The 17,137-nt window shown below is 35.4% G+C and overlaps 1 protein-coding gene across 6 annotated transcripts in view; it reads right to left on the bottom strand.

The window, feature by feature from the left end:
- Nucleotides 1-17,137, bottom strand: part of tcf12 (transcription factor 12) — a 292,398-nt gene that overhangs the window by 171,913 nt on the left and 103,348 nt on the right. For all 6 annotated transcript variants that reach the window (XM_028823605.2, XM_051920482.1, XM_051920485.1 and 3 more), the window contains one exon: nucleotides 14,307-14,380. In XM_028823605.2, coding sequence (XP_028679438.1) covers nucleotides 14,307-14,380 — 74 coding nt within the window. The remainder of the gene's footprint in view (nucleotides 1-14,306; nucleotides 14,381-17,137) is intronic.

The following is a 17,137-nucleotide window of genomic DNA, read 5'->3' as shown; positions in this document are numbered from 1 at the left end:
TTAATTTTTAGTTAGAAGACTTGAAAAAACTAGATACTGTGTATAAATAATAAAAAAAAATCAAAAATACATACACATAGACCCTGGTGTATATAATACTGACTATTCGTGCAGGATGATAGTAAATGAAATTGTAAAATTGTAATTGTTTTTGGTCATCATCTCACAGGAACCGAATGTCCTCAGCACCAGATTGTGGCAGTTTAAATTAAAGAGACAATAATATTATTAAAAACTTGCATGAAGCCCATTTTTTCCTGAGTCTGTCAATTTATTCTGTGTGCCATAAACAATATTTAAATGCACGTCATGGCTCTGAAGGAAAATTAACAACATGCCCGCCACAGATACCTGTTGACTGACACTTGTGATTACTTCCAAACAGTCTCGTTAAACGGTGTCTGATTTTTTTTTTTTAACAGAAAGCACAGTCTATTCAGACACAGCAGAAAGCCAGAAAGGGTGTGTGTATGTATGTGTGTGAGATAGAAAACTGATAGCAAAATCTGCTTGGGTGTACAGCGGAGGAAGCAACTGAGTAGATGACTTCATAAAGATGAAGATTCTTAATTAATCAGCAGAACCCGGGCCTTCTACAATAATTACTTCAATTTAAAATAAACAGAAACCTGGTTACCATTTATTAACATGTAATGGTTATTACGGATTTGTTCAGGAGTAAAAATTTTAAAAATTCAAAAACTATTGCCAAGTTCGAAAATGTAGTAATAACCATGCTTACTCATTTATGCTCTTCAACCAGTACCATTAGAGCCCTTCAAATCCTTCAGATTTCCTTGAGATTCACAGGTTTACAATTCTTGGATTCGCCTATTCACAGGATTGCCATCAATAATTAAATGGAAATTATAAAGTGAGTTTTGCGACCTACTGTGAAAAACCACAGATGACACTGTGGCAGCATTATTTAAATGGACTGCAAATCCCAGCAGCTCCAGGCTTACTGTGCCATTGGACAGCTTTGAAGTTTACTGCAAGGGCTGCTGCACAAAACACGATAAGGCACTTCTTGTAAAAGAAAGTCGTAAGACGACGACAGGATTGTGATTGGTGTCTTTTTATTTCAATGCTTTACTGTACAACAGTATTACAATTACATCCATTAGATTACAGTTTTCTCTGGATTTATGTTCTTGTTCCTAGACCACTTGTTTAGGGTTGGAAAACGTTCTTGTCCGGGAAGCACTCCCAACTTCTACAAATTTTCACTTATATAATAGGCATTTCAGTAGAACAAAACATTACATAACTTTCAGGAAGCTGATCACAGGGGGTTTCATTTCATAACTAATAATAATAATAATAATGCATTTTATTTATATAGCACCTTTCCCATGCTCAAGGCACTACACCATCATCATCTGCAAAACCGTTGTTTGATTGTTTTGCTGGGTTTCTTTTGTATCTCTGTTTAGTTAAATATTTATTATCGGTGTCAGGGTTTTGGATGGGTTTCTGTATACACAATATTTGCCTTTGCTTCAATATTTATTCAACATACTGTATTCTTTTTCCTTTTTATTGAATTGCCGTTTACGTGTCTCTGTCTGTGAATGTTCAAGGCAAGTCAAGGCTTGGTGTGTGAAAATCTGTATAAGAATAAAGAAATAAATGCATAAAATATATGTAATGTTAATCATTTTTTATCATTTATTTCCAAAAATATGCACACAAATTATAATACTTTCAATTTTGTAAAGTTACAGTGCACTAAAGAACTGCGAAACTATGCCCTTTGACTGGGTGACGCCACCCATCTGTGTCTTGGCAGTCAGTCTCACACATGTGACCTGCCTGAGCAGTGGTCATTCTATCTCATAATTCTTGCAACTTTTGCATCCTATTTAGTGCAATAATCTTAGAATATAACTACTGGCCCAAACCTAATTGCAGATTTTCAACAAGTGTGTCGGCCCTGTGTTCATAACCCGCGGAAGAGATAACTGTATATCGCTATACCAAAGCCCCTCTATGAGCCCACCAGCATAGTTTGTGCTGAGATAGATAGATGGGAAAGGCACTATAAGATAGAGAGAGAGAGAGATAGACAGATAGATAAACTTTATTAATCCCAGGGGAAAATCACAAGTCCTGTATCATTAAATGTCAGATGTAAGCACACAGTCGTGAAAATGTGCTCACTGAATCGCGCATGCCTATCCTGTGCGTCCTTCAAATCACTAGCCAGAAAGAAATTAAGTCTTTACAGGTCATTGCTAGAAACATAAAATCTTGAATAAGTGTGCTTTGAGATAGTTGGAAGAGGTTTTAAATAAATGAAACTATTAAACCAACAGATTCCATGGGGAGCTGCTGTCACTCAAAACACACTGCATTGAAAATTATTTTACTTTGTGTATACACCTCTAAAGAGAACAGACAGACTAATGGAGAGCTGAAGTGCTTGAGGAGCATTTTATTAGCTTTTGATATGAAAAGAGAATGGATACAGTTTAGATGACAATCATTTTCTACACTTAAAATATATATAAAACATTCTTGTGTTAAATGTATTTAATATATTTGCATATACATATTTATGCATCTCTTATTTCAATAAATGGGGCGTTCATGCCAGTCATAGTAGCCATGGCCCTAAGATGCAAACCAATCCATCACTAGCTACAGTAATGAAAGCCACAATAACTTGCATCACCACATTAGCCAGGTAAGTGTTTAGTTGTGATGTATAGGGACAGTGGCCGCCTACAGAACACATATACAACACTTAAGCAATGAGTAACTGGATTTTTAATTTTTTTTTAAAACACAAGGTATTCAAACCTCAAAGCCAAAGTAATTGAGAAAAAAAAGCATCACAATGTTACCTTGCTCCCGCTACCCTAAGACATATGTCAGAAACATGATGTGCTAATGCTCATAATGCTTAACCAAACCTAAATTCTAACCAGGAGCCTGGGCTGGATTTATACTTTATCAAGATATACTAATCAACTGATCTGTACATTTAATTATTTTTTTACAGCTATTTGGGCTCACTTTGACACAAACTAAGGATGCTTATAATGGCCCCAATTCACGATTTACACTGCTCTGAAACAATGCTTTGCTTTCTATAACAGTGTATAAACGATCCACTTTATACTTCTTATGCTTTCACAAAGATGTATGCAGCAGCCAGCATTTGCAGCATTTCACACGCAGTGCATTTCTTTAAATCATGGCTGTGCATATAGGGATGATTTGTTTATTTTCAGCATTATGTTAAATCCTTTTGACTTTTTAATCTCTTACCCTCTGATCTCATTCTCTGCATCCTCAATAACAGCAATTTACGGTGATTAATGTGTTCTCAAATGCAGCATTTCACATGAAGGGCCTGCAGCTAATCCTACAAGAACTGTGGGTGGCCAAACATACAGGCAGCCGTGACTTGGGAAAGCAGGAGTCAAACCCAAACTACCAGAGTCAAAAAAAAAAAAAAAAAAATCCCAGCTATGGCCATGCACTACAAGGCAACCTCATTGGTATTAGTCTTTATGAAGAAGTAGGCAAGAACATGAAGTATACTGTGTGCCAAAAAACAGTCCACAGCGTAAGCAACCACTGAATGCAGAAAAGGAAGCGGCTTTGTGTCACATTGCAGTGAAACGTCAAGGGTGGGGGAAAGCTGGTGTTGCTGGTTTCTAAACTGATATGGCAACCAATGTAATCATTCAGTAGTACTGTGTTTGTATTTACCTACCACACCAATAGAACACAACCCACAACTTGAAGGACAAGTGCTATGGGAATTTTCACTGAGTAAATTCTAATTTTTTTCTGTTCCCCTGCATTTCCTTTAGGGGTAAATGGGAGTTCACAGGGGGAAAAAAATCTTAAAAATGTACTTTTCATTGTGAAAATAAAAAGTATGAGACATTGGGGATACATTTCTGCCCTAGTCATTTTTTTTTTTTTAAATCTTACATAGCATAATATGGTGCAAGAACAGGGTCACATCAGAACTTGGTAGCAAACCTGTCTGACTTCTCTCACAAATAACCATTACTTTGGAAAATTTCACACTTGTGAGCTTTTGTCTCCCTCTCTGTAAACACACAAATGCAACATGCTTACCAACTGGTTTTCTTTACATATTTAAGTAATTATTTGATAAATAATTCATTAAAGTGGTACTCTGCTGACCTAGTTCTCTTTCTCGTGGGTGGGGATCAATTTGTTTCAAACCAGTTTTGTTAAACTTGACTTGCATGTATGGAATGCTTTTTGATTTTAATAAAATAAAATATTTTTAAAAAATAAATAATTATAAGCATCCCATTCCAATAGTCTAACTGAGAAATGGAAGTTCACATTGCATTTCACTTCACTTACCTACTAGCGTTATGATAAATAAGATATCAAAAGCTAGGACACTGTCCTCAAATGGTGAAATTGGGACTAATAAGGTGACTGAGAAGGTAAACAAAGGAGTCTGTAAATGGCATAAAGAAACGTGTTAAACTGCACTCAGGCTATCTGCATCTTCTCAACTAAGCACGCTCACACCATCCATGCTTGTAATATACATATGGGGCTACATTTATGAACAGCAGGAGCTTGCATCATTATGTACTAAACAGCATGCAGAAAAGTCAACAAGAACTGCAGTAGAGGACATGTTTAGGATTTTTTTTCTTTTTGTAAATACCTGAGGGATGGGGTTTGAATCAATACATCATTTTCTAACCTGTTTACTCCATTCAGGAAGAAAGAAGAATTATATAAGGTAGTTTTTATGCCCTTACCTAACAGGATCACAAAGCATAAATTGATACCTATACTTCTAAGTAATGATACCATTAATCTATATTTTACTGTGTTTGCCAAGCCAAAGGAAGAAAAATAAGTAACAAGAATCGAGACTCCTATGCTGTATATATTGTACATATAGCACAACCACTCTCTAGTGTCTACCTCCAATGCAAAGCTTCCAAAAGCGTATCAAGAATAGGAGGTACAAGTAATTAAGCGGGGAAAATAAAATAGAAGCACACTACAATGAAAGTTACAACTCCCCAAAAAAACATAACATGCCACAATTTCAGTAGGAGAGTAGACAATATTAATTAAATGCAGGAACTGTATGGATATTGAATCAGCTTTGTAGCTACAACCAAAAAAAAAAATTTGTTGCAACACTTAAAACGGCACCACAGACCCTCACAAAATGAATACTCTGACTTGATCTGCTTTTAAAAAGTACATCCTGAACACAGTCCATCTCAAGCAAGCATCATTAAATGACGAGCAAAGCAAAAAGCAACTAAACACGTTATAACGACACAACAAAAAAGGTTCTTGTTACATTCATTTTTGGGAAGTGCCATCGGGTCAAACAAATACAGTTCAAGCATGACACTGGCCCTGGGCACAGCCCTCAAAGTACAGATGTGGGTTAGTTTTGGGGTTATTCTGCATACTCAGTACGTCCTCTTGCAACCAAAAATCTTCAAGGTACTGTACATCCCCTCCTACTTACAGCGTTTCACTTTATTAAAAGGTGCACAAAAACCAACAACTGCATCTTAAATTACACCATTCTCTCACCTTTTGTATGAACATGTTTTATTTACTGAGTATGACCAACAAATTAAACAAGATAAAACTACAAACTTTCTTTACACTCTCTTGTTGCCATACAATAATTATGTCCATAAAGAATACTAAATACAACGATAAATAATACACAGCAAATGCAGAGAGAAAATAAAAGAGACAGTGGGCAAGTTTGAGTGTGTACATATATCAGAAATCCCTTTGAGAGAATGGCGTCTTGTCTGCATAATGGATGGGCTTGGATTATCAGCTTACACCCAGTGATGCCAGGGTGGGCACCAGCCCATCAGGACCTCCAAACTAGAGATGCAACATAGAAAATGTTTTTTTATGATGAATAGAACAAAGAGCTTCTAAAATTGTCTTGTTTCTGGACACAATATTGAACTGGATTAAGTGGGTCTAAAAATTAACTAAATTAAAGTGGTTTTATTCTTCTTAAGGATTATTTAAAAATATTTTCTTTTTTTCATCTCGGGGTTCAAGTGCACCTGAATACACCCTTAAAACAGAAGTCAGAAACTCTCTCTAGAAGAGACGCACTTGAATCACAGGGAACACTCACAGACTCCCCGACGCACAGAACAGTTTAGAAAAAATGGAAGTTTAAAAGGTGTGGGACAAAATCAGAGTACCTGAACAAAACCCTGCAAATAAATACAGAAAAACTATGAGACAGCAGTGCAGACGACTACATCACACTACCATCTAACTTTATCATTTAAAGGTTTCCTTTCTGTTTAGTGTCTTGGCAAACAAAATATCCTGCATTTGGGCATTTACGTAATTTAAATGATGTATTATAGGCAGTGACGCTTTAATTCCACAGGGCTGTCAAAAAGTCTATAATAATAATTAACAGCTTTATTTTTGGAACTTTAAAACAAAATCGGACGCATTTGTGAGCATTGAGGATAATTAGTATTTATTCCTTTGATGCTATTTTTGGAGGCTAGCTTATTTCTTTGTCCTGCAACATTTGTTTTCAATCATGTTACACAGAAAATGTCAAGTGTACGGCCGGGCAGCCAAAGTCCCAACGGACATGGTGGGCAGAGCCCCAAGAGTTTAGAAAGCCTCTTTGTTTATGCCAGTGTTTTATGACCAATAACTACACCCCACAAAAGTAGACCATCACCTAAAAAGCCAACTCAAGAAGACTAATTCTGCATCTTTGCTACATCTATTCAATCTTAATATGATAAACACCTGCATTAGACAATTCACAAAAAAAAGTCTTCAACATACAACATAACACAATTGCAATCACCTTTAAAAAACATTCCTACTCTTTCTCAAACCTGCAACATAAAAGTCATGGCCATTTTCACTCTAATCCCTCCATAGACATCCAATCTGACATGCTCAAAAATTAAACAGTCACCCTCAAGAACTAGTGAACAACAAGAAATGTGCATTATTTACGATATAATTTCTTTAATATGAAATTAAGCAAATGAGTCATACTAAAATAAATTAATTCTAAAGAATAAGAAAGATTCTTAACCTCTTTGATGTGTCCAAGACCACTCTATCTACAGAATACTCAACAAGGTGGACAATGCTGAACAATGATGCACTCAGCATAAAGGCACTGTAATATGGCAACTTTCAAATCCAAGCCTGTAACATGGTGTGCTTTTAAAAAATGATTATATGGGCTTAGAAAGCAATTCAGACACTAATGAAATTTCCAGTAGACGTCTACTTAACAAGGACAGTTACTTTCAGCACAAGAAACAAGAAAATGAAATACCAACAGCAAAAAAAGTGCCCAAACAGAATCTGAGTAGAATGAAATCCAGTTAACACTGTAGCTGTCTGTCCGTTACACCATTTGCTGCTGGTGACAGGTAATGGTTAACACAAACTTCGGACCAGCTAAAAGCCAGGTCTATGTATCACTGGTCAAGTATAAAGCCTTGTACAAGATTCAACTATAAACTTCAAGCTTTAAATTTTTGAAAGAGTACTTAAATGTATTTACTTAATAGGCAGAATGAAAGTAAATTAAGTGGTCAGAAACAGCTGTCCAGCGTTAGGCAACTGGACTGAACACAAATCCAGGGCAGGGCTTCAATATAAAAATGCCCTTAGAAACAGTTTACAGATACGGACCGTATAAAGGTATTATGTATCAGGCTTCACCAAAGACAATACTCTTAACAGATTTACCAGAGCTCTCAGTGCCCCACATTCAAAACATTACTGCATTTATAACTTTAATCATTTCCCTTAAAAGCACGGCAGGATTGATCTAGCAGTTGAGGGATCATTATTTCCTCCTTTTCCTGCTAAGTGAGGGTTGGGGTGGGGGTAGTTCAAGACTAATAACATGTTGTGCAACTATTGCCCAATATAAAAATAAGATTAACCATTTGTGACATGTTGTCTTTTTATAATATGGATATTTTACTCTATACTGTACATGTGGTAACAATGTATCTTACATACATTTGTGCATATATCTGGTATATACACAGGATAAACTGTATATATGAAGATATGCATTTTAAAATATACTGTACATAAATACTCTGTGTATACATACATACACACTATATATGAGTTTCACATTTAAAAATCCAAATACATATATCATATATTTAAGACATATGAATTGACCCGCCAGTGCCTTGAACAGAAATAACATAAAGGTGTGTTATGTGTATGGAGGTATAAAATACACATATACTGTACATAACAATATAAACACATATACAAGCATACAACCAACCCACACACATGCAAGAATTATTTATATATTATATCCATAAAATTCTCAAACCTTCAAAACCTTGTAAATCCAATTCAGGATTAATTTGTAGCAGAGCCCATTTGGAGCAGGGGCAGCTTTGGACTTGGGGCGAGAGGTGGGCCTTGGACTGGGTGCATTCATGCACAATCACATACAGCTACATTTGAATCAACAATTAAGCTTCATATCTATCTACACACATATATGATGCAGTTTGGAATTTTAAGGAATCCTCAATGAATGCTTTCTATTATGCAATCCGATCTTTTAAGTGATAATAAATGAAGAAAATCTAATTAAACAAATAGCACAAACCAAACTTAACATTGTCATTATTTTTATCCATCTTATTTAAATATTCAACGTCAAGACTATATACACACACACATACACAACACACATAACAACAAAGACAGTCTGAGGTATATAAACTTGTTCATCTACACACATACAGAGTATGTACAAATGAAAACTGACTACATACTTCTCAAAGCAGAAGCACAAAACAACATTCAATATCCAGTTAAAATAAAAATTCGGCTATTCTGAATTCATGGGACTTGGATGACTCCACAATGAAACTTCTGAATGCCGCCAGGACTTTCTGGGTATAAACATCTGTTTGAATACTTCTTTCCTACCCCAGCAATGTCACAAATACAGATTTATAAGTACCTGCAGCATTGATATCATGCGCCTCAATCTTGTAATTCAAATCAGCCTGTCTGTAGAACTATAGCCTGTAGATGTTCAATCGGGAAGGGCAATGGAAAATAAACAAGGTAACGCAGGCCACGCTGTTCTGACATTTAACTGATTTGTAATAAGAAGTGACAAGGGAATGACATTAAATGGAGCATATATAGGGCATAAAAGGGGACCCACACAGACCAAAAGGATTTAAATAGTCAAAAGCTACACTGACTAACTCGCCAACAATCTTTAAAACTTATTATTATATTCTGTGTCCTTCAGTTTATGCATATAGTTTCAACTTATTTTTAGAAAAATTGCTACTGACTGTTGCAGATTAAAGTTTAGGTCAACTACTTCTATTAAAACAACAGAATTCTATTGTAATACTTGTTTTAAAAACTAATATAGTATATGTAATACCCATTCATGCACTTGGTTTAATTAAAACATACATTTTACTCAAGTTTCATTCAGACAACACAGTCTTAAAATAAACGCTTGGTGAAATGAGACACTGTTTAAAATTTTTGTCACTTCCCCTTTTCTTACTTTCTATCACAGTACAGTACAAATGCAATCAATTTTTGTATTAAAGAAACCAACAGAGAGAAGCAGATCACCCACAGACACCCACAGGAGTGGAGAAAGGGGAGAGGGGAAAATACACAAGAAAAAGGATCGGTCAAATCAGTTGTGTCAATAAGGCCAGCAAAGAAGAAAAGAAAAAAAGAAACTGGAAACTTTCTATTTCAGTTGGCAAGAACATTTCTATTTGAATAATTAGATTAAGCATGTTCCAAACTAAGAAGAGAGTATAAATACAATAAAAAAAAAAAAATAACGGTAGAGTGCAGTAGAAATAAACCTCATGGGAATGCTATTTGAATATCATGATTTAAGGCACTGTCAAAATGATACAACTGTGAACTTTAACGTCATGACTGATGTACACTAATGCTTGAAAAGGGGGGCAAAAAAAATGCACCATTGTAAAGAACTCACAGTATGCTTGAACTTTTGAGTTGTCTTGAGGACTAAACTTAAATCTCTAATTTTATGACTCAAATGAAGAGTTCTTTTTGGATGACAGGGTGAAACGAAAGCAATCATCCCCAGTAAATACCCTCAACTTACCAGTAACTATAAAAATAAAAATCAAGTGATAGTCTTTTCTTTCACTTCTCACAATTAAGTGGCAACCACTTTTAAAACATGGCATGGACAAAATTTCTACAGCAGAATTATTACACGTTTATTTTTACATACATACATAAATACGTTAAAAATTAGAGCGCAGAGCCCATCTTAGCACTAATACTTTAAACAATTTTAAAAGGAAGTCTCGGTTGAGTCCCCAAATTAAAATCTACTAAACCTGAGAGCTTACAAATATAGAATCTAATACATACTCTGCACAAATCACAAATAATAGGCATAAATGTGGAGTTATCATGAGATTACACAGGGGATTAGTCACCATCTCGAGCGTACACAGTGAAATCAACACTGTGAATGGACAATGTGCGATTGTGCTGTACTGCATATCAAGGCTACAAAAAGGCTAATAGCTTGCATTGTCTAGACTGAAAATGACCTTGAATTTCATGTAGAGTAAGAAATAAATTCCTTGACTTTTCTGAATTCACATTTCTACATAATTTTAGTCTGAAAGCACTTAAATAAAAAGCACTATATGATAGGCAGTAGTACATACATGGTGCTGTATCACGATAGACAACAGCAGACATGAGGGGTTGTATGAAAGAGAGACATTAGGAATACTACTTAAAGAGCAGACAGTATGACAGATAGATGTGCATCAAAAAGGACAGACAGATGTAGGGTTTCATATAAACTGACAGAGTGACATAACTACAGTATTTATGGATAAATGGTAACAAGTAAATTGCTATAGTCAGGTGGGGCCCTAAATCTTTACCTCCCACAACTCATTTCCTGTCACAAGCTTATGACAATATGGCTGTACTTTTTAGTGAAGCCATTACACTGTGACCACACCCTCGTGACTACATTGACTGCATCAGAAGCTAACGTCTTTCCATAAGGAGCCCCGAACGAACTATTGAGGCATGCAGTTTGTCTAAAGGAAGGCTCCTCCTGTCTCCTTCCTCTACATCCATCTGGAATCTGTGAGCTGCTAATGGCAGTTCTTAATACAAGTGTACATAAGAAAAAGGGAGAGCAGCACAGACCAGAACAAGTCCATGATCTACAGCCACCATCTCCACTCTTAAGTTTACAACAGCCGGTAAAAATGATTGAATCACCACAATTAGAGGATATTTACACCCGGCTTTACTACTATGTAACAAATAAACAAATCAGAGAGAACACAAAACAATTTTTGCTTAAATACCTGTACATTCTGGCTTTGAGAAATAGCCCTCAAATTAAATTATCTTAATTGATGGCATATTTTTCCAGATCATGAAAAGGGACAAAAAATGACATCACTCAATGTTGTGGAAAAAATGATGAGCTCATCAACTTTAAAAAAAAAAAATATATATATATATATATTATATATATACAATTAGAACTGTGTTGCTCCTCGAGATTTTATGACTGCCTAATTTTTTCGGGACATGGACTTCACTAATGAAAAACAATATCCTACAACAAACGTTCTTGAATAGCAATTGATTGATCAGCTTTGCAGGAAGAAGTCTTGTCATGAACCAATTTTTTTACTTAATTTCCACCATACATTTTCAATTGGATTAAGATCTGGACCATGTGCTGACCAAGTGATTGAGATGATATGCCTTTCCTGTAGAAAAGCTTCAACACTTGCTCTGTGGCAAGATGCATTTGCATCCTGAAAAAAATCACTATCACCACCAAACCTACTTTTCTATCAATGAAATGAGAAAAGGGTCTTACAATTTCAATGTACACCTGTGCATTGACTTTTGAGGTATTGATTGCCATCCCCTATGGCTTTTTACCTGACATGCAACCCCATATTATAAAAGAGAGTGGAAATTTGCTTGCTTTCTTCAGGTAGTTGTCTTTATAAGTTTCATCAGAGTGGCACCTGACAAAAGTCCCAGCATCTTTTCCTTGGCCAATGCAGATTGGCGAATCATCACTAAACATTACTTTGATTCGATCATCACCACTTCACCACAGTAACTGTGTGTTCTTCTGTTTTGGTGTTTGTACTGGTTTTCTATATGTAAATCCCATTTCAAGCAGCTGATTTCATATGGATATGTCACACACATTGACTCCTATTTCCAACTCTTTGTTTTGTTATGCATTTTCTGTTTTCAAGGTATATTGCTTTGAGTGTTCTATCCTAATGCACTGACGTGTCCCTTGGTCTACCCATTTTTCCTTTAATAACCTTTCCATTTTGTTTATACCTGCACCAAATGTTAGACACAGCTAAATGAGAACATCCAACATCTTTCGCCACACTGTGTCTTATAATCCTTTCAATTGTTTCAATTGACAACTCTCTTGATGGGGCCATAGTTCCTTTCAATTAGCCCAAGTCCAACAGCTTGTGAAAGTCTGTTAGCACTGTCTTTGAACTGCTGACTAATTTTCATTGTTAGACTTGTGATGGTATTTGTTTTAGAAACGCAATGTATAAGGTGATTCCATACTTTTTTCCTGTACATGATCTGAAAAAAAATATGCTATTAAGATCATTTAATTGAGGTATGTTTCACAAAGCCACAATATTCCATTTTTAAATAAAAATGGTTTTGTGGTGTATCTGTGATTTGTTTACTTGCTACAGAGTAAAAAAAAACAAAAACTGGGTGAATATCCACTAAGCATGGTGATTCCATCATTCTTACCTGGGTTAAAAGAAAACCAGTAACTAGCAGTCTATCTGCTACAGGATGCGTCTCCTCTACCCAAACAATGACATTCAGAATGTTACTTTCTTAAAATTATGGGGGTACAATGTTCAATCCAAGTTTCAGCTCAACATGTCACACTGAGCAAATTTCTTCATTTGCCAAACTCACAGTACAGTACAGAAAGTTACTTTTTGTTTTATTTTCTGTGTGGAAGTCTTTTTTAATTCAGATCCATTAGAAAAAAAATACAATTACTGATTTTAGTTTTGAAAATTATTTCACAGATGGAGCTATACCAGGCAGAGAATTCCCTTAAAAACTAAGATATAGATTAGAAAGCACAAGGATACAGGTTCAAATGCCATCACTAACTCTGAATAAGCAGCTTTACCAATCTATACCCAGGTTGCACTGGTATGCATGCATGGTGGTCATAATTTTATATTAAGTCACTAAGGCCTCCTAGTGGTTAAAAATAGAACAATAAAACTAAGGGAACACAGGTTCAATTCAGTCAAACGGCTCATTAAGTGACTGAGTAAATAACTATCAGCAAATGCATGACTTGTGAAAATATAGAAAAAAAAAAAAGTACACCATATGCATCAAGCATTAGCAATGGGGACACTATATGAAATCACATTTACTTTGCACTTTTGATGTCTAAGCCGCTAAGAGTGTATACAAATAAAAAAAATGCCTTCAATTGATAAAATAAAAGCTAATCAAAATGTACCACAGAGAATTTTAACTGGAATGCGTATTGTCATTCTGTTAGTCTAGCCTGAACATTTTTGGGAGTTCACCTTTATCGTTTATGATTTCCAGTAAATAAAAACTTTCAAGTGTCACTATTAAATTATTTCCTAAAATGTAAATGCATCAGTAATTGAGGTGCCCAGGTCCACTAGTAGTTGTGCAATGGTTAATGTTGCTCTCACACGTTCAGGAGAATGGCTCAGATCCAGACTCATCACCAACTGCATGGACCATGTACCTTCTCCCCATGTCTGCATACATTTCCACTCGCATTCAAAGGACATCTGTGACACTTAGATCATTAATTCTGGCACAGTCTGGGCAAGTGTGCAAAATGATGAACTAGCACCATTTCCAGTGTTGGTTTTTGCCTTATCCAAATCAGTAAGAATGGACTCCAGCTCCCTGCGACCCTGCACTGGACCAAGCAGGATTGGAGAATAAATGGAAAAATGGTCCACTATTTATAAAATTTTGACTTCAGACCTTCATGATATATTTTTATTGTGATTGGAAAAGATGACCATGTTTTACACTAATACTTTATCTATCTATCTATCTACTTTAACCCAGATCACCTTGCATTATTAACACACACTTTGGAAATAAAGTTTTCATCTTGGTTATGTATCAAGAAATGAAAGAAAAAAAGAAGCAGAACAGTGTCTTACCCTGGAGGATTCATAAGAGGGACTCAGCTGGCCACCTGCTCCCCAGGACGCTGCACTTGTTCTTTCATCCATACCTATAATTAAAGGCGACAAACTCGGTTATTGTAACATGCAAGAACTATGCAGCTTCACTTCATCTCACATGCAAGACGTAGAGAAAAGCACAGCAAGACTGTGGCTTTCCTCTCCTTGGCCGCAGTTTTCAATGCTTCCTTGAAAATATGACGACATGAGTTTACAAAAATGTAAATTCTAATAATTTCATAATCACTAATCATAAGCATGCATTTGCTTTAAAGTTAGAAACCAACATCTGTATAAGGCTTCACTGCAACTCTAACACAGAACTGTAACGGATTAACTAAAGCCACCAAACTAAACAGCAAAACCACAACATTAAACGTACCTGATTGGTCACAGTTAAAATCAGCACTTAAATGAGCCACCCGCATATCTAGCACAAATATGGGCACTGGCACTCACACAACAGGACATTTAAGAGATAATAATTTCACCCCTTTAAGAAAAGTACTTGGAAATAAAAACAAACAGAAATAATATAACTGAGTCAGAACAAAACCCCAAAAATCAGCACAGTTGCTCAAGATTATTGAATAAATCTTAGTGTAAAATGTGGCAATTTTATAAAAGAGAAAAGGAAAAAAATATATATATGTACGGTGTATAGATTCAACATCTGCTATATGTTGAACAAATAAAATACCTAGCCAGGCAAATTGCATTTAGGGTTGCGTTTCTCTGTACAAAATATGAGCTTTTGCTCATGTAATACTCTTTTATCCAATATTGTTTGTGGGTAATGATGTTCCTTCCAGATAATACAGGGTAAGTGAGAACAATTGTGAAGCAGAACACCAGTGAAAATTCAAAGTTATTGATCAAAGTTTTTTATCAAAATGCATTACAGTTTATTGCATTTGTCAAAAAAAGATGAAAATCATTTATTAAAATATAATGCATTATTCTAGATTTTTTTCCCCCCTTTTTTTTATATAAAAACTAGCAGGATGGGATTGAATTCATGATTGTGCCTTCGATTATTTGAAGGTTAATGAGGATGATTAAAAAAAAAAAATTAATAAAATAAGGAGTAAAGATCAAAAGAATAACAAACTATTAAAGTGATTCACTGAATATAGAAACACTGCTTTGATAATTATTATTTGTACGGAAGGAAGCCAATCCATACCTGTCATCTGTATGTATTACCTTTCCAACCCCAAAATAAATTTTCAAACAGAATTAAACCCAAGAAAAATCTAGCAGCTCCCATCATGCTGAGTTTCTCTCTCTCACACACACAGACACACACACACTCACTCCGACTCCCAGACTCTTAGTTTAATTTTGTTATTAGCAGGTAATGTGGCCACAATGATCTCTGTGTTCATTCACAGGGCTTCAAAGACACAATTCAATGAACAATAAGACGTTAAGCTCATTCTCAGCCTAGGATCACTTATTTCTCAATGATCAACTAGCTTATTGATCTCTCCTTTAATCATCTCTAATGCCAGCATTTTCTCACCCTTATCACCTTTTCTCCTTTTATCTGCACTAGATGTGATCCCTTCTTATATACGTAACCTGCTATTTCCTTTTCATCTGCACACCAGTGGAAGGCTATATAGCCACCTTCTTTCTTTTTCAGCACAGAATTAACCTTTAACCTTTTTTTATACTTGTATACATGCACACATATGTATATTTAAAAAAAGTTCATTCTGCACGGCTCACTTCCTCACTGTGTCAGCCTGACAGTAACAACGAAGCTGTCAAAACCCCAATTGCTGAAACACAGAAACAGTGTAATATACTTATAAAAATGACATAAAATGACAAGAATCAATCTTTACCATTGACTCAACATAAAATTGACTCAAAATCCTTCAAGTGGTATTCACCATGTAAGGTCCTATGTACAGTACACTTATGTTCATTCCCGTAAGCACAAGAATGACATTAATTCTGTTGTAAATGCCAAAGCAGGAAAACCATAAACAGGTACTACATATTAAAAAAGTACAAAAAGGCATAGATAGATAGACATACAGACAGACAGACAGACAGACACACACACACACACACACACACACACATATATACAAAAGAAGAAGCACAGAGTGAGGGTTGTACACTGGTTTTCAATTGGCCCCTTTAACAGTGATAGTTTCAATGCAGAGCACTGACTCCCAGTGTGACCTTGATGTCATCAATAGAGCTGCACACACATAATCCAAAAGTCTCTTTTTCAATAAAAGCATTAGCAAAATAAATGTTAGTATTCTAGAAACCAGCACCATTCAGCCCAGTCCATTATTCTTGTGACTGATGCTTCAAGTTAAACTGTTGATTTTCTTGTAAAGCAGTTCAACTTCTCAAAGCACAAGAAGCCATTCATTACTGCAGTAACATTCTTGTCTAGTTTTTGAGAAGCTCTGGCTTATTTCCCTTCAGTCTATATTTCTTTCAATCTTTTGTTCTCAAACGTGCCAGGCACCAAAATTCTGACTGCATTCAACTGCCTGCTAGTCAGTGATGCTAAACTCAGTCCCTTGCAATATTTTTTTTAAACTTCTGGAAGATACCAAGATAAATCCATTTATGAATATCTGCAGTCATCTGTGATAATTTATACAAATAGTTAAATAAACAGCAACCATTTAAATTTATTGATGAAATACAAAACAGCAACTTGATAAAAATACAAATGAAAGCACACAAAATACAAAGTGAAATTTGTAATTTATTAATTTGTGAAAAAATAAATGAGGTCAACTGAAAGAACAGAGGTTACAATTTTACACATT

The sequence above is a fragment of the Erpetoichthys calabaricus genome, chromosome 17 (assembly GCF_900747795.2).
Source record: "Erpetoichthys calabaricus chromosome 17, fErpCal1.3, whole genome shotgun sequence".
Classification (NCBI taxonomy): domain Eukaryota; kingdom Metazoa; phylum Chordata; class Cladistia; order Polypteriformes; family Polypteridae; genus Erpetoichthys; species Erpetoichthys calabaricus.
Note: the sequence above shows the minus strand (reverse complement) of the source record. Positions and strands in the feature narration are given on the sequence as shown.